This window comes from Neohortaea acidophila (assembly GCF_010093505.1).
Source record: "Neohortaea acidophila strain CBS 113389 unplaced genomic scaffold BDY17scaffold_3, whole genome shotgun sequence".
NCBI classification, from domain to species: domain Eukaryota; kingdom Fungi; phylum Ascomycota; class Dothideomycetes; order Mycosphaerellales; family Teratosphaeriaceae; genus Neohortaea; species Neohortaea acidophila.
Window position 1 is genome coordinate 489,580 of NW_022985512.1, and position 21,670 is coordinate 511,249.

The 21,670-nt window shown below is 57.0% G+C and overlaps 7 protein-coding genes across 7 annotated transcripts; 2 read left to right on the plus strand and 5 right to left on the minus strand.

Annotated features, from left to right (window-relative positions):
* Positions 1 to 630: 630 nt before the first annotated feature.
* Positions 631 to 2,665, minus strand: BDY17DRAFT_343981 (isocitrate lyase; the record flags this gene model as incomplete). The annotated part of the gene is made up of 4 exons (XM_033738050.1): positions 2,212 to 2,665; positions 1,649 to 2,147; positions 1,041 to 1,593; positions 631 to 988 (listed from the first exon to the last, which is right to left on the minus strand). The coding sequence occupies exons 1-4, from the start codon at positions 2,419 to 2,421 to the stop codon at positions 631 to 633; spliced, it is 1,620 nt and encodes a 539-aa protein (XP_033591638.1). The 5' UTR covers positions 2,422 to 2,665.
* A 307-nt stretch (positions 2,666 to 2,972) lies between these two features.
* On the minus strand, positions 2,973 to 4,532 carry BDY17DRAFT_247490 (major facilitator superfamily domain-containing protein; the record flags this gene model as incomplete). The annotated part of the gene is made up of 1 exon (XM_033730826.1): positions 2,973 to 4,532. The coding sequence occupies one exon, from the start codon at positions 4,530 to 4,532 to the stop codon at positions 2,973 to 2,975; it is 1,560 nt and encodes a 519-aa protein (XP_033591639.1).
* A 1,558-nt stretch (positions 4,533 to 6,090) lies between these two features.
* BDY17DRAFT_321946 (uncharacterized protein) lies at positions 6,091 to 7,504 on the plus strand (the record flags this gene model as incomplete). Its single annotated transcript, XM_033736728.1, has 4 exons — positions 6,091 to 6,453; positions 6,518 to 6,646; positions 6,704 to 7,312; positions 7,364 to 7,504. 4 exons carry the CDS (start codon positions 6,091 to 6,093, stop codon positions 7,502 to 7,504), a joined length of 1,242 nt encoding a protein of 413 aa, XP_033591640.1.
* Positions 7,505 to 9,182: 1,678 nt separating this feature from the next.
* BDY17DRAFT_247977 (major facilitator superfamily domain-containing protein) lies at positions 9,183 to 11,031 on the plus strand (the record flags this gene model as incomplete). The annotated part of the gene is made up of 4 exons (XM_033730867.1): positions 9,183 to 9,371; positions 9,424 to 9,491; positions 9,547 to 9,863; positions 9,914 to 11,031. 4 exons carry the CDS (start codon positions 9,183 to 9,185, stop codon positions 11,029 to 11,031), a joined length of 1,692 nt encoding a protein of 563 aa, XP_033591641.1.
* Positions 11,032 to 11,264: 233 nt separating this feature from the next.
* On the minus strand, positions 11,265 to 15,743 carry BDY17DRAFT_321948 (transcription elongation factor SPT6; the record flags this gene model as incomplete). The annotated part of the gene is made up of 3 exons (XM_033736729.1): positions 11,265 to 11,539; positions 11,611 to 15,502; positions 15,582 to 15,743. The coding sequence occupies 3 exons, from the start codon at positions 15,741 to 15,743 to the stop codon at positions 11,265 to 11,267; spliced, it is 4,329 nt and encodes a 1,442-aa protein (XP_033591642.1).
* Positions 15,744 to 16,292: 549 nt separating this feature from the next.
* On the minus strand, positions 16,293 to 17,797 carry BDY17DRAFT_315623 (mitogen-activated protein kinase; the record flags this gene model as incomplete). Its single annotated transcript, XM_033735923.1, has 3 exons — positions 16,293 to 16,453; positions 16,490 to 17,298; positions 17,352 to 17,797. 3 exons carry the CDS (start codon positions 17,795 to 17,797, stop codon positions 16,293 to 16,295), a joined length of 1,416 nt encoding a protein of 471 aa, XP_033591643.1.
* Positions 17,798 to 18,911: 1,114 nt separating this feature from the next.
* BDY17DRAFT_247097 (uncharacterized protein) lies at positions 18,912 to 21,222 on the minus strand (the record flags this gene model as incomplete). Its single annotated transcript, XM_033730793.1, has 3 exons — positions 18,912 to 19,433; positions 19,486 to 20,792; positions 20,847 to 21,222. The coding sequence occupies 3 exons, from the start codon at positions 21,220 to 21,222 to the stop codon at positions 18,912 to 18,914; spliced, it is 2,205 nt and encodes a 734-aa protein (XP_033591644.1).
* Between the last annotated feature and the right edge of the window lie 448 nt (positions 21,223 to 21,670).

Genomic DNA, 21,670 nt, shown 5'->3' on the forward strand with positions numbered 1-21,670 from the left:
CGGGATGCAGTGAGTTGCCGCACCTTACGCAGGCCGAGAGGGGGTGTGATTGCTGACAGATGCGATGTGATGTAGGCGCTGCACTCTCTGCAACCGCACGGGAATGGTGTGGACGCGCTGCAAGATCTGCTACCCTGCTCCTGGCGTCGTGGACACGGATCCGCGTGGTCCTTCTCGTGCTGCGTCGAATTGACTGCTTCTCTGTGTTTGAGCACTGTCTGGCTGTCTGCATCTTGGCGCGACTGCACTGGCGCGTGTGCTTTTCCCTTGGTGGACTTGACGATGTGACGGAGTTGATGCGAACGTGTATTGGTCTTTGCGACGATATGGCGACAGCTGGAGATACCCCGAACACTGCATGGAGGTTCGACTGCTGAATGAATTCGGAAGATGGCTGGACTGTCGACGTGTCCTTCTGGGCGGAAGGAAGCAAAGGAACTTGGAGGGAGGGACCTGGTGAGAGAATCAACCTTCTTTGTACTTTACTTGCTGCTGCTATGATGACGACTGTCCACTGTTACTCTCTCACTCCCACTTCCCGTATATCCAACATCTCACAGTACATCTCCAGCCCGGATGGTCTCGTACCCACATTTTGCCCGTACAGCCCAACTTTTCAGAACCAAACACTCACTTGAACTGATCCTCCGTCACCCCCTTGCCCATAGCAGAAGTACTGCTCACCCCACCCTGCACCAACATCAACAAGTTATCAATGTAGTTGGCCCCGCTCCACTTCTGATGCGTGACGACCTCAACGCCCTGCTCCATCTCCGGCTCCTGCACCGTCTCGCCGTACGCGCGCATGCCGCGCTTCGCGTAGTCGCGCGCAAACGAGTTGGAGATGAGCGCGGTGCTGTGCAGGCCGGCGAGCGTGATGAACTGCCAGCAGTACCCGAGGGTGGCGAGGCGCTTGATGAAGGTCTCTTGCTCTTTGGGCTCCATGGCGGCTTTCCAGTTGAAGCTGGGGGAGAGGTTGTAGGAGAGTCTGCATTCGTTAGTCATCCATCGACACTTGCGGAGCGGAGGCTTCAACTCACTTCTGCTCCGGCCAAACGGCATGCACGCCATCGGCAAACTCCTTTGCCTGCGCGAAATCGGGCTTCTTGCTCTCCATCCAGATGAGGTCGGCGTACGGGGCGAAAGCGATGGCCCGCACCACACTCGGCTGGCAACCGCCGTGGAAGCGGTAGTAGCCCTCCCTCGTCCTCGCCGCATCCCAATCGAAGTGGACATCGACGCCCACGAGGCCCTTGGCGATCGATCGGCATTCGGCATTGCTCTTGCCCTTGGCTTGCTTGGTGTACTCCTCAATCAGACCCTGTTTGTCGACATGCACGCCGGCGCGGATGGTGTCTGCTACGGCCTGGTCGAAGGGTTTGAGATCCGCTTGCGCCGTCCAGGCATCCTCGATGGCTTGGAGGTCTGGGCCGGATTTGCCTGCTTGCTCGGCGGCGATCATGAGATCGTTAAGGGGCTGGAGAGCGGGATTGGTGGCGCCAAGGACGAAGGCGTGGTCTCGGGGGTCAATGGTGCTGGTGATAAGAGTGGCGGCTTCAGCGTCTGTCCTTGCGATGGCCAGAAGATCAGATCCTGGACGATAGAAGTCAGCGCTGAGCTTGCCAAATGGACTCACTGCCTCACTCACCCATGATATCGGCCTGGGCTCGAATGGCCACCAAGCGGTTGATATGCTCGCTAACGGGCACCAAAACCTTGCCAGCCATATGCCCACACTTCTTCGTTCCCGGCATCTGGTCCTCAATGTGGACTCCGGCCGCGCCCTTCTCAATGAACAAGCGGGTGAGCTTCATAATGGCACTGATACCACCATGTCCGGTATCGGCATCGGCAACAATGGGGTTGAGGAAGTCGGTGTTGGCGACCTTTGATCGCTCCGACGCGGGCGTCGTCAAGCGCTCTTCACGCTGCTTTCGGTCGTGGAAGAGCTGCGCTTTGAAGAGATGTTCCACCTTCTCGGGGACGGTGGTGTAGGGGTAATCAGCGAGATCGGGGCCGGGTTCGTTGCTGGTCGACGCAGTGCTGGACGACTGCCATCCGGAGACGTAGACGGTATCGAGGTACTTGGCCATTTGCGTGACCATGACGGGGTCGAGACATCCGTAGGTGTAGCTACAATCGCGGTCCTACATTTCCCTTGTTAATCAAACACATCCAACCAAACCAACAGAATCAATCAAAAAAACGTACGGAAAACCTCTTCTCCACAATCTTCCACATCTTCTTCGACATGGCATTGCTGGGATACTCAATCTTCAAATTGCCGCGCTTGTTGGCAATCTGCTCGGCGGTGTAGGGGCGCCGGGTGTACCGCCATCGCGACTCCTTCCACCACTGCTCAATCTCCTTGACCTCGGCCTCGAAGGCCGCTTGCTCGGTCTCGGCGCTGGCGGCGGGCATGATGGTGTGCGGGTTGCTCGTCTCGACGCTGTGCGGGAGGATGGAGGAGATGGCGGCCGAGGCAATGGATTTGAGTCTTTCTGCCAGCGTGACGGTGCTGGAGTTGGATGTGCTGCGTGGTGGTGATGGGCGGGTAGCGAGAGGACGGGGTAGGGATGGAAGAAGGAATGGATGATGTGTGAGTAATAGGCGCAAAAGCAGTGCGAGCTCTCTCGTGTGCCCGTGCCGTGCCTCGTCTGGGCGGCCGATGACGTCCGGATGAATGGCTGGACCGCGAAGATCTGGGGAACCGTCCGGTTTGCCGAGGCACCGAGCATCGCGCAAGCACGTGAATTCGCTCCATCCCGACATTGCCCGAAGTTATGTATGGCAAGGCTTGGTATAATCGGCGAGTCGTAGTCTCATGATTGCATTCAGGCTGGTTCTAATGCTAAGACGCCTTACAGTCATACCCGTCTACCATCCGTGATGATAGCCCAATCGATCAGCCCAATGCAACACTCTATCCAACGCCATCGCTAAATTCAACTTCACTCCCCAATCAAACCCCATTACTTCTTGCCTCCCTTCTCCAAGTCCGTCTCAATAACCACACTCTCCACCACCGCCGCCCCAGTCGCCATCCCAGCAGCCTCAGCTGCGTCCGCCTCCGCCCGCTTCCTAACCTTCTCATCCGCCTTTCTCTTCTTCCTCTCCGCCTTCTCCTTATTCTCTCGCATGGCGCGAATCAACTTCGACCTTCCTCGAATCTTCGCCCCGTAGCGGTAGAAGATGAACGGAATCGGAATGCACACCACCTCCAACATGCCGAGCAGTGTGCCGCCCCAATTCGGACCTAGCGCGGCGAACAACGGCGGAGCAGCGAGTGGTAATGTCGCGCCCATGATGGACCGCAGCACTGCGTTTCCGGCCAGTGCGCTGGCGGCGAAGATGTCGTAGGAATGCACGAGGTAAGCGGATGCATAGATGAAGACTAGATTGTTGCCGCAGCCGAACGGGATGCCGGCGACGATAGGCCAGATCCAGTGGACGTTCGGCGTGCAAGTCCATGAAAACCAGATTTGCCCGGCAGGAATCAGAATCGCTCCCAAGCAGACTACGGATACCATTGCTTCGGGCGGTGGGGGCGTGTCTGCGTCGGGTTTGGAACGGTCGATCCATTTGCGGATGAGGGGTTCGCAGACGATGGCAATCATGCCGCCGACACCGATTCCCACGAAGGAAAGACCGACAAAGCCGGAAGACCAGCCGCGGAGCCCGCCAAAGACGATCGGGTAGGCAACAAAGCAGAGGTACAGGATGCCGTACACCAATGCAATGTAAATATCCCAGAACATGCATATGGGCTCGGTGGCGGCCATGATGAAGGGCCGGGAGAGGTTGACTTTCAGCAGGGCGCCAAACTTGAGCTTGTTGTCGTATGCCGAATGGTATCGTTCATCTCCGGTCTCTTTCCGCAGCTTCGCCGCCCTCTTTCGTAGGATGGCTGGGGTGTAGGTTTCCTTGATGGCCGACACCATCAACCAAGCGCTTCCTGCCGCAGCAACGACCACCCAAAACGTCCATCGCCACCCAAGGTACTGGTAGACGAAGCCCCCGATTACGGGGCCGAGGACTGGACCGTTTGCCGGGCCTATAGACCATATGCTGAAAGCTAGAGCACGATACTTCTCCGTCACGATGTCGTTCACGGACCCGGGAGCGTTGCTAATCATGGCCGAAGCACAGAAAGCGCTGAAGAAGCGGATAGTGAGGATAGTGGCCATATTCTGTGCCTCCGCGCAGACTGCAACAAAGACGAGGAAGAGTGCCAATGAGACGACGTAGCACGGTTTTCGTCCGTACATTTCCGAAAGCGGAGCGAGGAAGAGAGCACCAACAGCTATGCCGAGGAGATAGGTCGTCACTCCCAAGATACCCTCCGCGTCCGAGATGCCGAATGACTTTTCAAGGCCAGGGATGGCTGAGGTGAAGGAGGTCGAAGTGAGGACAACGCAGGTGGTGGAGTAGCTCATGACGAAGATAATGAGGGTTTTGTACCACGTAGGCCAGTTCAAGGGGTTGTCTTCTTCCCACTCGAAGTCTACTTCATACTGTGCGTCGGAGGTCATGATCGAGCTCTTGCCGGTAGTTGTGCGGTCGAGACCGGGGATGATGCCGCCAATGGCATTGGTGGAGGAGGCGTGGGAGATGGTGGGGCGGAGGCTGTTGGCGCGGTAGGTGGACTCTGTGTCTTCGTGATCGTCATCGTGGTCGGAACTGGTGCCTGCGCTGGAGTTGGAGTCGGATCGGGGAGGAAGAGGCTCCTCGACAGACATGTACGAGGATGTCCGCTCCAGAGTGGAGAGAAAGCTCTCCTTGGTGTCTGGTATTTTCGAGTCCATGTTGGCGGCGAGCGGGGGTCACGCCTAGGTGTTGATTCCTGCACGGAGTGATTGTGCGTGATTTACCTCATCTGCAGGGACCGCGGCCGAGGTTCGGAATGCGTTTGTTGCGATGCCTCGGAGCGAGAGGAGGAGGCAGACACGAGAGACGACAAAGCTCCAAAAACTTCAGTAAGAGAGACCAATAATGCTGTAGGAGTCAGGAAGAAGGAGAGCAACAAGAGAAACGAAACAAGGATAGAAAGTCAAGAGTCACAAATGACGAGTACGAAGCCATCTCGCTCGCGAGCATCTTCTGCCGACAACGTTGGGCACTGGGGCAGAGGCGCGCTAAAAGGATCAAGCCTTTTCGGTGCAAGGCCTTCTAGCGGCATTGAAGGACGGGTGTCAAGATGAAGGGTGGATGTCGCGTTTGCTCGAGAGCAACCCGGTCAGCACTGCGGAAATTGGCCGCTAGGGTGTTGCGTGTAGGCGGGAGGCCGTGTCAAGCTGATTCGCGACGTATTTTGGGGCCTGCACACCGCCAAATATCCGCTCTGGACAGCGCAGGAAAAGTGGAAGTGCGGTCTGAAAGCCGTTACAGCGGTGCCGGTTTGCCGATCACCTCTGCGCCACTTTTGATCCCTGGCGCGCGCCGACCTCGGCTCAAAGGCCACGCGTGAATCTGGCGCGTCGGGAAACGTCGGCGTAGCGGCGGGTGAATGTTCGACGACACGTGCTTTGTAAATGCCTCTGTGAGTGACGAAGCCAAGTTCGAGATGGCCCTCACGAGCGTCCTGGTGAGCCTTGAGCCAGGATGAGTCAGACCCTGTATTGGCTATTCATCCTGGCAGATCTACTGCGGACTTACGGCGATGGAAGAAGAGATCTGTGCGAAGAGACCGCCTAGAGGCCGTGCAGGCTGCGAGAGTAACCGCTTTGACGACCAACTCGACCGATACATCCCCGCATGTTCACGCAGGCTGCCCGGATTGATAGTACCGTCTACAACAATGCTGATGCGTTTGAGACGAGTCGCTCAGGTGATTGCATATGTGCATGTTGACTCGGCCTGGTGTGGCATAGGTAGGCAGTCAAGTTTGCAAACAGCGCTTCCCTCGCGCAGAAGTCGCGATGCACGTACCTTCCTTCCTTCCCTGCAAACATCACTCTTGGCGCACATACACACACCAGCCGCAGGCTGCTACTTCGTCCAGTCCTCATCTCTCCACATCACATCAACACTCACTGCCCTTCCCTTCACTTGAACAACTCTCATCCCAACGTCGCCAACGCCGACCGCGCCATGGAGGAAGGCGACAAGTTCCCATGGTTCAACGACGGCGACGTCCTCATCGTCCTGACCGCCGCTCGTCAATTCAAGCTGCATCGCAACGTCCTGCGCAACGCCAGCCCGACGCTGAACCGTCTGCTCCACGATACCTTTGTCACGAGGACCGGGAAAACGCTGCCTAAGAGACTGCGGCAACCGGGGAAGATCATCCGTCACCGTCTCAGCGGCGAGCCGAACGATGGAGATGACTTTCTGCCCAATGTCACCCTCCAGCCCGTCCATCTTGACGAATACGGTCAGCCGCTGGTTCCTGACATCCTGCCTCCCCTGCCCCTGACGTTTGAAAACGGTCGTGCTGTCAATCCCGTCTATCCGGTATGATTCAGTGCTAGCTTGCCGTGCTATCGACGCTCATGCCTGACTAACCGATGCGTTCCAGGCATACGAAATGGTGCTCGGCGCCATGTACAACCGCGACCTCGACTTTGGTGACTTTGACGTCACCTCCCTCGACGACATTCTCGAAAAGGCGCAGCATGTGCTGCTTGTCGCCGAATACCTCCAAGTCGTGAGTTCTTCACACCACTCAAAGCCACTTGTGTCTCGGCCATTGACTCCTTTCCAGGTCCATCTCATCACCAAATCCATCGAAGCGTCATTGCTAGCAACAGGCCAAGCAGTTTATCGCGCCATCGCTGACATGCCCGCGGCATGGCTGTTGCTAGCCTATCGCATGCAATGTAAATCCATCTTCAAAGAGGCCCTGATCCACGTCACCGGACAGTACAATACGCCAGAAGTGCGCGCGACGATTAACAACTTCCCTAATTCAGTCCGCAAGATCGTAGAGGACAAGGTCAATACAGTCAGAGGGGGTCTCGAGGTGGCTCAACAGAGCATCATGGCTCACTACCCATCCAACATAACGCGCGATGCCTTTGGCGACAAGGCGAAATTGACCAAGGACTCCTACGCGAGCGATGTCGTGACCTGGATGGCCGTGGCGGCGTACCGGCAATGGATGGGGATGAATCTCGTGCGAGACAAAACACACCAAGCCAACGACATGGGATTCGCCTTCTTCAGCCAGCTGCACAAAGGCGGAGAGGCGTATCTCGGTCGCGAGGCGCTGGAGCAATTCGCCAAGCTCTTTCCCATGAGCCCGAAGTTGACGAGCGTGCTGAGGGAGAGGCTCCTGGGCATCAAGGATACTGTGAAGGAGAGCTTTGCCGCGGTCAGTTTGACGTTTTTCACTCGCTTTTGAATTGTCACTGACGATCATCAGCCATTCATGGAGAACAAATCTCAGCTCGACACCAGCACGTATTCTCATGGCTTCTTCACTTGCACTTACGTGGATTCTGCCGACTTCCCGTGGCTTATGGAAGAGCAGGAGGAAGATGAGAGCAGCGAGGACGAGCACTGAGCGCGGCCTGGCCGCTCTCATGCCCTGTTTTGCTTCTGCGACCGCTTGGATACCCTCATGATGGCCGTGGATAGGTTGAGAGCCAGAGAGAGCAGGCCAGGATAGGCAGGTGTAGCAATCACATTGGGTGGGTTTGATTTCATCCAGTCCGTGACTCTTCGGCGCTTCTCAACGGGCGAACTGCGGACAAATGCGCTCCGTAGCCTTTCACAGCGCTGTGACTGCGGGAGAAGCGACATATGGCCCAGGCGCTTGCAATGTCGCCAAACTGTCCTAAACTCGCAGAGATGGCCAACGTGCCACTTCCCGACACCGCGGCGACTCACGACCCCCCAGGCATCCAACTTCATCGCGGTCAAGATTGAGCAATGCTCTACGAGAGCAGCCTGTCGGCTAGGCAACATCGCAAAACTTTCCCTACCTAACGAGTGAACCTCGCGCTTGTCTTGTGCCAGCAGGTCTTTACGTCTCCAGGCCCGGAAACTCGGCCTGATCAACTACGGACTGAAAAACAATGCCGCTTCCGCATGTCGTTTCGCTATGCGGAGAGGGAGTGGTAGATGTCACGAGTGCGTGCAATTGCGCTGGCCTTGGCATTTCTCTTCCATTTTCGTGACTGCAAATTGTGCTTGACCACTTTCGAACGGAAAGCACCTTAGAAGAGGATCAATGGCGCAGACTTGCTTTGAAGCCAGTCTTGCAACTACCATGCAGGTGAGAGGAGTATGAGGTTCAGATTGCGAGATCACCAAAGTTTTCTCCGGCTCCGTTCCTTCGCCTCGTGTTCGTCTACGTCGTTATCGTGTATACGCAAGGATTGGACTGGGAGCGGAGTGAGGTAGGAAGAAGATGGCAAGAATTCGCGAAGCTCGGCCGATTCCCAAGCGCAGTGGAGAAGGCTACCTTGGGCCCGGGGAAGGCATCACCCTGGGCTCCTGCCGCGTCTCCTGCGGACCACCATTGTCTTGTTCGACGCCCAGGGCGTGGCATTGGTTGAACGAGCATGTGTTGGCTGTACACAGTAGGCCAATGGCTGAAGCCTGAAGAGAGTAACATGCTCGACAGAAGCAGGGCTTTGCTCACGCGATCTCTTTCATCAGAGCAATTTTCTCCCCACTCAGCGCGACAGCTTAGATGGCTGTACAAAGGCCCCAATGAGCATCATTACCATCCTTGAATCAATCATGATGCTAATGATAATCTCCTAGGTGCTCTGTATATGCCCTCCACTCGACTTCATCAACACACCCGAGTGGTCTAGACTCGGCCGGCGTAAATCGTGAATCGACCCCGACGCCCACCTCTGATTGGCTGTTTGCTCGGGCGGTCGGATGGGAAAGGCTGTCGCCGCCCGATGCGCAGCAGAGCAGAGGCGGTCTCGCCACAAGACGCCGGCCGACGGGGGAAACAGCATCTATAATAATGACTCCTGCACTGCTCTCGCATTTAAACCCTGGTCTGCCTCTGTGGTTTTCCTGGCATGACTTTACGAGCAACTTCTCCACATCTGGTCCACTCGTTCCCCTGAACTTCAATCGTACTTGTCGCTCTCTCCTGCCAGGCATTTCCATTCGACACCACAACAGCCATGGCGGGCGAGATGGAATCCCCGCCTACAGCCGCTTCGCACACCTCCAGCACCACCTCGCCGACCCCGGAAAAGACGCACGACAAGGCAATGGAGGCAGTCGAGCAAGCGCGAAGCAGCATCTCCCACGACTCCGACGCGGGCCCGAGCGAGAAGCAAGAAGATGTTTCGGAGACACCTCTTGAGCGTACCCAAACCACCGACTCCGCCTACCCTTCCAACAAAGAGGTCATTCCCGTCATTGCCGCGTTGATGCTGGCCATCTTCCTTATGGCTTTGGTAAGGCTGATGAAATCAAGTTCAATCAACCTACCAGCTAACGTCCACGCAGGATCGAACAATCATTGCTACTGCCATCCCGCGAATCACTGACGAATTCCACTCCCTCGATGATATAGGGTAAGCCATTCCCAACCATCCCATCTTGATCATCGTCGACTAACAGCCTGTTCAGATGGTACGGCTCAGCCTTCCTCTTGACCAGCGCCGCCTTTCAACTCCTCCTCGGCCGCGTCTACACCTTCTACACTCCCAAATACATCTTCCTCATCATCATCGGCATCTTCGAGATCGGGAGTGCAATCTGCGGCGCCGCTCCCAACTCCATCGCCTTCATCTTTGGCCGTGCGATTGCCGGGATAGGTGCAGCGGGCATGATGACTGGTGCGGTGGTCCTCCTCGTCAGTGTAACTCCACTCAAATCTCGTCCGAAGTGGATCGGTCTCTTTGGTGCTGTGTTTGGGATAGCGTCTGTTGTTGGTCCTCTACTTGGTAAGTTGAAGTCCCAATACATCTTCGTCACACCGCCTAACATTTCACAGGCGGCGTGTTCACCACCGATGTATCCTGGCGCTGGTGCTTCTACATCAACCTCCCCATCGGCGCCGTTGTAATCGTCATCGTCGCCTTCCTTCTCAAACCCACCGTCCCCAGCAACAAAGGCCTCACCATCAAACAGCAACTCGCCAAACTCGACCTCCTCGGCGAACTCTTCCTCTTCCCCTGCATCACCTGCCTCCTCCTCGCCCTGCAATGGGGCGGCAGCACCTACGCCTGGAGCAACGGGCGCATCATCGCCCTCTTCACCCTCTTCGCCGCCCTGCTCGTCGCCTTCGTGCTCGTGCAAATCTTCATGCAAAAGACCGCCACCGTGCCCGCGCGCATCATCCGCTCCCGCTCCATCCTAGGCGCCATGTGGGTCACCTTCTGCATCGCCTCCAACATGCTGCTCGTCATCTACTACCTGCCCATCTGGTTCCAAGCCATCCAAGGCGTGTCTGCAGTGCAATCCGGCATCCGCACGCTGCCCCTCGTCCTCGCCGTCGTCGTCGGCTCCATCGCCGCAGGCCAGACCGTCGCGCGAGTAGGCTACTACGTGCCACTGATGTACCTCTCCGCCCTGCTGATGCCCATCGGCACGGGCCTCCTCCTCACCTTCGAAGTGCACTCCTCCGAAGGCGTCTGGATCGGCTACCAGATCCTACTAGGTCTCGGCATCGGCGTCGGCATGCAGCAGGGCAACATGGCCGCGCAGACGGTGCTGAGCAAGCAAGACGTGCCCAGCGGCGTGGCGCTCATCATGTTCTGCCAGATGCTCGGGGGCGCCATCTTCATCTCCGTCGGGCAGAATATCCTCGATTCGCAGCTCGTGCAGCGCCTCCGGACGGTGGCGCCGGGCTTGACGGCGAAGCAGATTGTGAACACGGGCGCGACGGAGTTGCGCAAGGCGGTGCCGGCGTCGCAGCTTGACGCGGTGCTTGTACAGTACAATTTGGCGCTGCGGCAAGTGTTTCTCGTTGGGGTGGTCGTGAGCTGTTTGACGATTGTGGGTGTTGTAGTGGTGGAGTGGAGGAGTGTAAAGGGCAAGCAAGGCCCGACGCAGAAACCGGAGCAAAAGAAGGACATCGAGGCAGCGGCGGCGGTGGAGGAGAAGGTGTAGGATGGTGCTGCCGTGCGCTTGTATGATTAGAAATGATACCCAACTCACGTTGTATTTTTAAAAGCTAGAGGCACGAAAGGGATCAGCCCGGATGCCATGAACAATCCTATCACCGAACACGACTGACAGCATCTCACGAATGAAACAAGCACATCAGAAAAGTAATCATATCAACCTCAGTAAATCTACATATCCCTAACCCTCTCCCTCAACCACACAACACCTTTCATCCCTCACCGCCTCCCATTCACCGCCGCCCCGGGCGCACCCGCAGCCCCCCGATTCGCAAACAACAGCTTAAACCCATTCTTCAGCGCCCGCATATCCGGGTACTTGTGTCCCTGCAACTCAAAAGCATTCGGAATGACCTTGACCGGCCAGCTGCTGAGCGGCGCGTTCTGCCCGGCCTTGAAGCACAGGTAGAAGTAGCCGGGGTGCTTAGGATTGAGGCAGAAGGCGTACATGGAGCGTTTGGGGTTGGCTTCGGTGTAGGTGGTGAGCCATTGCTCTGTTGCGAAGACCATTAGCATTTTGTAAAATGTGGGTCGTGTTAAAGGAGGAGGGGATGTAAGTCCTTACCTGTCTGCTGCTTGCTTCCGCTCTGGTAGCGCTCGTCGCCCATCATTTCATCGACCTTCTTCGCCATGGCTTTGACGTGCAGCGCAATCAACTCGTCGAGATCGCTGTACGTGTACTTGCCCCCAATCTTGAGGATTCTGCCGACGGAGAACTCGTTCTCCTTCGACAGCTCCAGCACATCGATATGCTGGTACATGTCGTCGTGGATCTTCCACGTGACGGCGAGATGGTCGGGCCCGTTGGACGAGGGGCGAATAACGCAGTCGCCACGGCCGTGCGGCTGAAGGAACTGCTCGGCCTGGCTGGAGTTGAAGGGGCGGAACACGGGGTGCTTGATGACTCGCTGGGCGCGCCAGGTGCCGGCGTCGATGACTTTCTTGAGTTCCTTCTTGTCCCGCGCTTCCTGCTCGTAGTCCCATTCGTCGATATCATGGTCCACGGCACGTCGGTAGGGGACGCTCAGCTCGCTCTCTCGCAGCGTCAACTTTGCGGCCAGCTTCTTGCGATCGATGAACATCAACTTGGCCTGGATGGTTTGATGTGGCGCCCAAACTTGTCGGGGCTCGAGGCCGCTATTCTTCATCTCGTCGGGGTACTCAATATCGGGAATGTCGCCGTCGATGCCGCAGTCGAGTTTCACTTCGAGATGGTCGAGGAAGGTGCGTTTGACCGAGCACGGTACAATCATGCCATCGGCAAGCGTGTCTCGCGTCTCGCCGGTGAGCATAGTGAAGATCTCTTCCGTGGTCAAACTCTCAAAAGCACGTCTCAACTCCTCATACGGGTTCTGCAGTTCCGCACGAATCGTCTCCAGCGTCGCACGCTTCCGCTGCGAAAACTTCGTCTCGAGTTGCTCCGCGTACTGCTCGAGCAAGAGGTCGTTGACTTTGTCTTGCTCGGCGTCTTTGATCAGCTTACGCACAACGGCGTTGTTGCCATTCTCGTCGACTTCGGCTTTGATGTCTTCCTCGTCCATCTCCAGCGCATCCGCGGCCATCTTGCGCGCGATGTCATAATCTTCAGGATGAATGCGAGTATTGTCGAGGTAGTCCGCGCCGATTTCGTTGTCATCGTACGAGATGTACAAAAAGCTGGAGCAGTTGGTCCACACCTTGGGCCCGACCGCTTGCCGCTTGCCCTGGTCCACGTCACCCACCAGTTCCTCGCGCGTGATGATTTCTCCGCCATTCTGATTGATGATCTTGAGCATGTACGCCGCCTTTCGCGGTCCGAGGCCACAGATGTAAGGGAGCAGGTTGGCGGTGTATGGATCATTGACGGCATCGTTAATCTCGACGCCGACCAGGTTCACCATATCCACCATGGCAGTCTCGAGGTACTTGAGCAGCTTGTCTTCCGGTACAAGCTGTTGATTCGGATCGAAAGAGATCGAGACAATATCTCTGCCGAGCGCAGCATATTCCTTCAAAGGGCTCTGCAGATACTTCGCGAGGCCAATGGCGTATCTCGTAAGCGGTGGCAGGCCTGGGTGTTCTGCATTCGCACGGTTCGAGGTGTGATAGAGGCGAGCAACCTCGTCGTTCGCAATCACAACTTCCAGCGGATCGAGACGCTCCTGGTCGTTGTCATCAGTCCAAGGGGCGCCATGAAGGGTATGTTTCTCGATGATGTCCTGCAGGTCTTTGTAAAGACGCCTCGTCTCAACTGACCAGCCAGACACAGCCACAACATCCGGCTTTCTGCGCTCCACGAGCTCGACGAAAGCCTCGACGTCTTTGCTCTCTGCTAGACCAGGTGCAGGAAGGCGGAGATCGCTGAACTTGCCGTTCTCCAGCACCCTTCCGTTCTCCTCGAGGTACGCCCAGCAAATGGCATCGCTTCGGTTTCCTCCGCCATTGGAGAGCGCAAGCACGCGAGGAAGCGTTCCAGCTTCCATTCCCCGAGGCTTCCAAGGCGCCTGATCGAGTTTCTGGGTATATGCGTCTCGACAGTATCCCGCGAGTTTGTTCTCACACTCACTTCTGACATTATCCTTGACGCCTTTGGAGATGATTTTGTGCAGATGGGCCAGCGCGGTATCGAGCACCTCCCGTCTGAGCTCGTTCCAGGCATCCGCGACTTCGGAAAAGCTGTCGGATTCAATGGCTTTCTGCAAGTCCTCTTTGACCTTGCGCTCGCCCTGCAATCGCACGCGCACCTCGACGAGACCCTCCGACTCCGCCTTGAGCATTCGCAAGAACATCTCCGGCGTATCGAGCATCATGGTGCGCACCTTTTGGCCGCGCAGATACTTGAATTCGTAGTACGGATGGCCCTCGTCGATCTGCTTGTGTCCTTTCTCCGTTCGCTGCACGTCAAAGACGAGCTTTTCGTAGTAGATCTGGCGCATGTATCGTCTCAAGCGAGGGCTCATAACGATCTCTTCGACGACCATGGCCTTGGCGGCGGCAAGGATTGACTGTCCAGTGGGGTAGTCAGGATCACGGACAAGCGTATCTGCCAGGTCATCCGGACGCAAGTCGGTATCGTCGGTGTACGTCCTGCGACCAGACTTGTCCACATTGACAGCAAGTTGATCGGCGGTGATGCCGAAAGCTCGAACGAGATGGTATGCGGGTCCTTGTCGGACTTTGTCCCAAGGACTTCGCTTACCACCGGCACGCTTTTGCAGTCCATTGGCTTCGGCGCGCTCGGCGGCAACATCCTTCAATCGCCCAGAGTACTGGAAGTTGAGGTAGTCTTGGAGATCCTGCAAGTCGTCGATTTGCGCGGCAAGAGGAAGGAGATCATCAAAGACTGTATCGCTGAAGTCCGAGATCTGCTCCTTCAGTGCCGCCACGGAAGTGCGAATGGCCCGTCGCCTCTCCGAGAATGCACGAAACTTGAGGTCCTGCTCCAAGACATCCCACAGATCCGTTTGACTCAGCAGTTTCTCAGCTTTAATGTCATAGGCCGGCGCGCCAGGGTTGTTGGGGTTCGGGCTGATGGGAACCTGCTCGGAGTGGATCAAGTAGTCCTTGCGGTTCTGGAAAATGAATGGCGGCTCATAGTCTTCCACATTCATGAACCGCAAGACCGTCTTGACGGCCTGCTCGAAGGGTCCTCGAAGGCTCGGCGAGATGTTCTTCTTCTTGGGGAAGAGCATGCCAGCGACCCATTTGGCTTCTTCCGCTTCCCACTCCGCGAGCTCCTCCTCTGGTAGCTCGGCTTGATCTTGGTAAGGTTTCCGAGCGAGCTGGAAGCGTTCTGGGACGTCGTTCATACGGATGTTGTTGTCGTCATCCGTCAACATCTTCTCGATGAGTTGCGATGGCTCAAAGACGTCCTTGAGCTCCAGCGGCTTCTCGGGATCGGCCAACTCTTCGTTGTTTTCAGCCTCGGCCTCCAGCGCCCAGCCAAACTCATCCCCATTGCCGAATGCACCTCGCATGTCCTCAAGGTCCGCCTCGTCGAGTCCCGATTCGCGAAGATTCTGCAAGTCTGCAAAGCCAGGGCGTCTTGGGGCTCGGACTCCAAGGTCGTCATCAAGTTGTCCGCCTTCTTCATCCGGAAACTCATCTTGCTCGATGAAATCGTCCATCTCATCACCATATTGCCCAAACGCGCCGCGTCCCCGCGCAGGCGCAACAGCCTCGCCCCCTTCTTCCTCGTCGGAGAAGATGTCTTCCACACCTCGCACCTCGTTTGCCGATCTGTCGTCGCGATGGCCACGTTTCAGACGCTTGAACTTGTTCTTCTCCGCTTGCCGATGGTCGAAGTCGGGATGCAATTCTCCAATGAGATCCAAATCTTCCTCGTCCAGAACTTCGTCCTCCTCTCGCTCTTCCCTTCTGCGCTTCTTCCTCTCCCGCCGGCGCTCCCTCGCAGCCTCGTCGTCTTCCTCGGGATCATCGACGATGAATCCTTCCCGAATGCGACGCGCTTCTTCCTCCTAGAGTGATGAAAAGCCAACAATCAGCACAAACCACTCGCATCAACGTGAACGAGGCAAAAGGAACAGGTATACTCACATCATCATCGTCGTCCTCCTCCTCACTCGAATCATCCACATCGCCATTCGTCGCCTTTGATTTGCGCGACCGATCAACTGGCTCGCCCGTCTCCTCATCAAACTCCTCCTCTTCTTCATCCCCGCTGTCCACCGTGGCGGTGCGGTCGAAGAAGTTGTCCATGACTGTGGGTAGACGAGGTCAAGAAAGGAGGTCGTGTTGTATTGGGGGCGAGGATGTAGCGACACAGCCGTGAGTGAAAGCAGAGACGGGATGCGGTGAAGATGCGTACTAGACGACTGCTTCAAACACACCAAAAGAGAGGGCGGAGGGATGGAGGTGGTGCAATGCGCGCGCGGAGATGTTTGCGAGTTGGGCGTTCATTCAAAAGTTCAAAGAATGTCGCCGGCTTTACTTCGGACAAGTGTCGCGCTAAAATTACGAAGTCACGTGCGCCGCCTTTCATTTACGCGATTGACGAGGCAGACAGGCATCAGATCGAAAGCGAATCGCTTGCATCTACTATCTCATCACTTGAGTCCAGATATGCAGAGCTCCAAGTCACCATCCCGCGATGCGTACAGTCTCCCACAAACGAAACAAAACACGCTGCGTCGCCTCAACGCCTTGCAAGGAAATGCGACCATCAAAAGAGGACTCAAACATAGATAGCACTTCACCAATTCCAACACTCGACTTGTATCGGTGTGTACAGTGCTGCCAGGCACATTATCACTGCACATACCCTGCATAACCCGGCTTCTGTACTGGACGCCGGTAGGACTCGGCTCGCTCGCTCCTCGCTGTCTCTGGCCGCGCAGTCACGGGAGGAGCAGCGGAGGATGGCGGAGGCTGCCTGAAAGGCAGGTTAATGTTCTGCCCCTGTGCATAACCTGCACTGCCATTTCCACTGATGTTTTGTGCGCTACTCGTGCGGGTCGGGAATGAAGGTCTTGTCGCCGCAGAGTGGTTGAACGGAGCAGACGAGATGGGAATTTCGCCGGAGACGGGTGTGGTTCCGTCGAACGGTGTAGACGATTGTGATGTTTGAGATGCAGGTGTCTCCGCGCCTCGGAGAAGTGCTCTTGTGGCTGGTGAGAGTTGAGGAGCGAGGTGGGATTTTCGGTGCTGCCGCTCCATCATGCTCACGGCCCATTGTTCAAGATCGACAGGCGTTCGCTTGGCGGCTTGTAGGAAGGGATCAACATCGTAGAGTTCCTGAGGCGTTGGTCGCTCTTCCGGATTCTTCATCAGACACTTGGCGATGACATCCTCCAGGATCAGCGGGAAGGCATCACTCTTGGGGAGTTTCGGCGCGGGTTCCAGAACGATTTGCTGCAGCAAGTCCAGAATCCCCTGCGGGCCGGCGGCATCTTCCTCATCGTTCTCCACGCTGAACGGGAATTTGCCAATTGCAAGCTCCATTAGCGTAAGTCCAACACTCCAGACATCGCTTTTGACGGTGTACGGACTGCCTTGTATCCTCTCCGGCGCCATGTACGTTCCTGTGCCGACAAAGGTATCCGCTACGCTATTCTCCAACTCCGAAGAGACGCCGAAATCGCACAGCTTGATTTGTCCCCGACTGTTGACGAGGATATTAGATGGCTTGATGTCGCGGTGCATGATCCGGTGCGCGAGATAGAGATACTTCAGCCCGCCCAACACGGCCTCCGCAATCTTGCCGAGCACATCGACTCGCACCGGGCCGAAGGTTTTGGATATGCTGTCGAGCGATCTGCGCCAGCCTCATCAGTGATATTCCCAGGGCATGAACACACTCCAACTCACCCCACATCCATATACTCCATACACATCGTCACATCCCCCGACTCATTCATAAACGCGCCATAAAACGACACAATATACGGCGAGTTGCACTCATGCATAATCTGCAACTCCCGCACAATGCGCCGCCGCACCTCCTTCTTTGCCTCAACATGGATAATCTTCCTCGCCATCACCACATTCCACGCCGCATGCCGCACCTTGCTCACCGTCCCGCCATTCCCGGCGCCCAGCTCTTTCATCATCTCCAAATCCTCGCTGCGCAGGTCGAAGCGGAACTCCACGCCGATCTCGAGGGTGTCGGCGCGGCTGCCGTCGTTGCCTATTGCGCCGGGCAGCTGGGCGTCTTGGTCGGAGGGCCCGGCGGCGGCGGGTTTGGGCGGGGCGGAGAGGGCGAGGCCTTTGACGTTTTTGCGCTTCATGGTGCGCGTTTTGAATTGGTCTTCCATTTTGGGCGGGGGAGGGGCTGCATCAGCTTGCAGCTGGCGGAGGGGAGGGAGATCGGGGGTGGTAGGTGGTGTTTCTCGTGGGTTGGTAGTCGGCCGGGGAGTTTGCGGCGTTGTGAAGTGGGCAGGCAAGCTCAATAGCCCGGTGCTGCCGACAATAGGTTGTCCCTCCTTCAAGCGAGAACCATGGGAATGTCCCGCTCGATAGAATGTGAAGACACCGTCGGGCGCCGCTGTTAGGCGGTAGAGTAAGAGCAGCGAACAACGCGCATCGAAAGGGTGCCGTAGGCAGGCGGCTCTTGTCCACGTCAGCCACGAACACCTAGACGATGGAGTTCCCTTGTGAACCCGGACTGCTTGGGATTGAACGGAGTGGCGAAAGTGAAGGTGAGGATGGAGTGAAGCGGGAATTTGACAGGTTGCATGCAGGGTTGGCCAGCAGAGTGCAGGCATGGGTGGACGTGCAGTGCTGCAGGCCGCAGTCTGGGCGGGAAAGCCAGCGCTAACGACCAACCTTGCTGCATGTGGGGGGTGAGGCGGAATCAATATATCGAAACGGCTGTTAGCCTGGACACCGGCTCTCCTTCATCCATCCCCCGTGGCCGACTGATTCATTGCAAGGGAATTAGATAAGCCTGCGTTCATGTCATCATCGCCACCGGAAGAGACAACGAGGTCGATATGTAAGAATTTGACAACAACTCAAAGGGCAGAGATGATCTGAAGACATTAACCAGCATGTAGTATTTCATGAGCCGCTACGACCAGCACCCTCCCTCCATCGCCCCCTCCATCGCTCATCAATTGCATCTTTCCTAAACGCCTAGCCCCAAGTCCTCCCGCAGTCGCTCGCGACTGTCATATAGTAGTAGCCACAACATACCCCATGCATTATACCCCATGGGTGCAACACCACACTGTACAACTCTCATCTTGCCCCGTGCTCGGCCTACTCTGGCCACGAAGGCAACGGGTCACGATAATACATCGTAGCCACCTTATCCAGCACCGCGTCGTCCGACTCGCGTCTGCTGCTCCCCCAGCCCTCCTCTCGCGGATCTACTCCATCCGAGGGCCGTTTGGGTCGGGGCCGACTTCGACTATCGCTCCTCAGTCTCTAGTCGTAGCCCGCGCCTCGCTGCCACGGACTGGGACTCGCGGTCTGGTTGCGATAGCCGCCCCTCGTCATCGACGCCGCGCGGCTACCGTCGGCGCTGCCGGGCTGTCTTGCCGGGGACTGGTAGTACGGCGAGGGCGGGTTGTGCCGGCCGCCCTGGTCTTCAGCCGGGTAATAGGTGCCGGCGCCGGTGTAGGAGGTGGTGGTGGTCATGTGGTTCTTGGCGGTGTCGCTTCCCGACAGGCTGCTGTCGTCTTCTTCGATACGTGCTCCCTTGTTGCCGTAGAAGCCGTGCTTGGGCTCGCCGCGGGCGGTGGCGCCCAGGGCGTCGAGTTCGGTGGTGAGCTCCGATTGGGACTTGATGAAGCTGCCTCGGTCATCACGCATGGGTTGGTAGCGAGTGTCCGGGTTCTTGGAGAAGAGGGCGTAGAAGGACGCAATCAGCACCAAGATGAGCAAGACGGTGGAGAAGGCGGCATTGTAGACGAAGAAGACCACGCCCATGACACCATTGACGATTTGCTGGGAATTATCAGTACATGATCGTGCACAAGTCAACTGGGGTGAAGCTTACCGGCTGGCCAAATACGTTCGAGAAGAAAAGCATAAAGATGGCACTGATGAAGTTGATGACCGAAATGGAAATGTTGAAGGCGTTGGTCTTCTTGTCCATGTAGGGCGTCAGGATGGACACGCCGATGAGAAAGACGGCCTCGATGACAACGAAGCCGATCGCCTGCGCGACTCCACTACCCTGCGCAAAGGCAACGAAAATGCCCTTGAACAAGACGTAGATCAAGACGGGGACGATGAAGTAGTACGCCGTGGCCTTGAAGTGGACGTAGAGGAAGCCCCACTTATTAAGTGCGACGGGGTCCGAGTAGAGGATGTAGGCCGGGTTCTTGTGCATGGCGATGCTGCGGCGTGCCAGTCGGATGACCTTGCTAGAAGCCCAGCCGAGAATGCCAATCATGGTGAAGACGGTGAAGACGGCCAGCACAATTTCCGCTCCGGAATCTCGTTGGATGAACTCCCAGAAGCAGAGCACGACCATTTGAGGGAAGCCAATGAGGACGATGCGGTACATGATCCCCTTGAGCACGGTTGTCCAGCCGTTGCGGAAGTCTTGGAACTTGTTGTTCTTGAGACGACCAGCCTTGACAAGACCTTCGCAGATGAGTTTGAAGAGGATGACGCCCAGGACAACGGCGACCACAAAGATCAAGAAGAAGATGTAGCCCGTGAGGAAGATGTTGGTCGGCTCGATTCCGGCGATGAATCCAACACGCTTGATGCCGGAGACGATGATCGGGTTGTTGGAGGAACCCGCTGGGTTATCCGAGGATGCTCGTTTCATCACCGGCCCACCGATGCGCTGAAGTGCCCGCTTGCCTAAGGTGTACGCCGATGCTGGGCCCAAGTCACGCTTCTGGACTGACACCGAGTAATCGTCGAGGTTGGAAAGGATTTCTGACGGTGTGCCGCCGGTTGAGCGCTGGTACCAGGTGGCAATGTTCTGGATGAAGCCGATACGGATGATGCCCATGCTCCATTGGAAGTTCTGGGTCCAAGCCTCGACGATCGGGGGCAGGGCGATGTCCGTCATACCGATGAAAGCCTGGGCCTGGAAGTAGCCGAAAAGACCCAGGGCGTTGGCAGCGACATGTGCGGCGGTGTTGGAGTGACCGAGACCAGAGGTGATGGCGGAGGCCACAAGAGCCAGACCGGAAGTGACGGCTAGGACCCAAGCGACTGCCTTCTGGTCCACAGTCTTTCCGTTCGACAAGCTCGCCTCGACACAGGCCACATTTTGGCCGGTAGCGGTATCATTGAACTTGATCTGGAAGCTGGCATCGAGATTGGGGACGGTGTAGGCGATGCCTGTACAGCAGTTAGCGCTGGCTCATACCCTTGTGTCACACGTCTGTCACTTACCCGGAACTCCGCTGAGCGCGCCAGATGGAATGGTAACGACCGAAGGCGGAAGTTGAATCGGACCCTCTTGCATGGGACACAAGCCCTTCAGCGCCGCATCCTCGCAGGGATCGATCTGGCCGTTGTACACGCTCAAGCCGTAGGCCCTGACCTGGATGTTGAGCAGCACGTAACCAGTGATGGTACTAACACCATTGATCGCGAAGGTGAGCGAGCCGTTGCCGGGGGTGAGGGCGATGTCGAAGAGACTGGCGCTGAACTGGCTGTTCTCTTGGCACGTTGCCAGGGAGGTGGATGTGAGTTCGCGCGAGGCGGAGGCGAAGGGGGCGAGGGCGAAGAGGGAGGCGGTCAGCAGTGACCGGATGGACGGCGCCATGTCGGCGTCTGCGTGGTGGAGGGAGAGGAGTGATGGTGGTGATGATGTGGCAGTCGGAGGTGGGCAGGGCAGGGATTGCGCGGCTTCAAAGCCGGGGGAGCGAAGGTGGACGGGCGCAAGTGTCGAGAGCGAGCGAAGGGAAGGCGCGGATCAGGCGTCAGTGTCGTCTCCCTGGTGCTATGACTGTCGCGCTCCGGATAATAGCGACAGACTGTGGCGGGCGTGAAGGGGGTGAAGGGGTGGGCGGCGGAGGTGAGATGGTGAAGGAGGGAGTGGCGCGGATGGGTACGCAACGCTCTGGGTAAGAACCGGGGCGAGGCCAAGAAGAGTAAATCGACTGGCTGGTGTCAAACTCTAAATTCCCGCCTGCCGGATTACGCGGAGCTTCTCCACACGCATCGATGATGCACTCGATGCAGTCTGTGTGTTGCAGGAGCGGCGATGGATA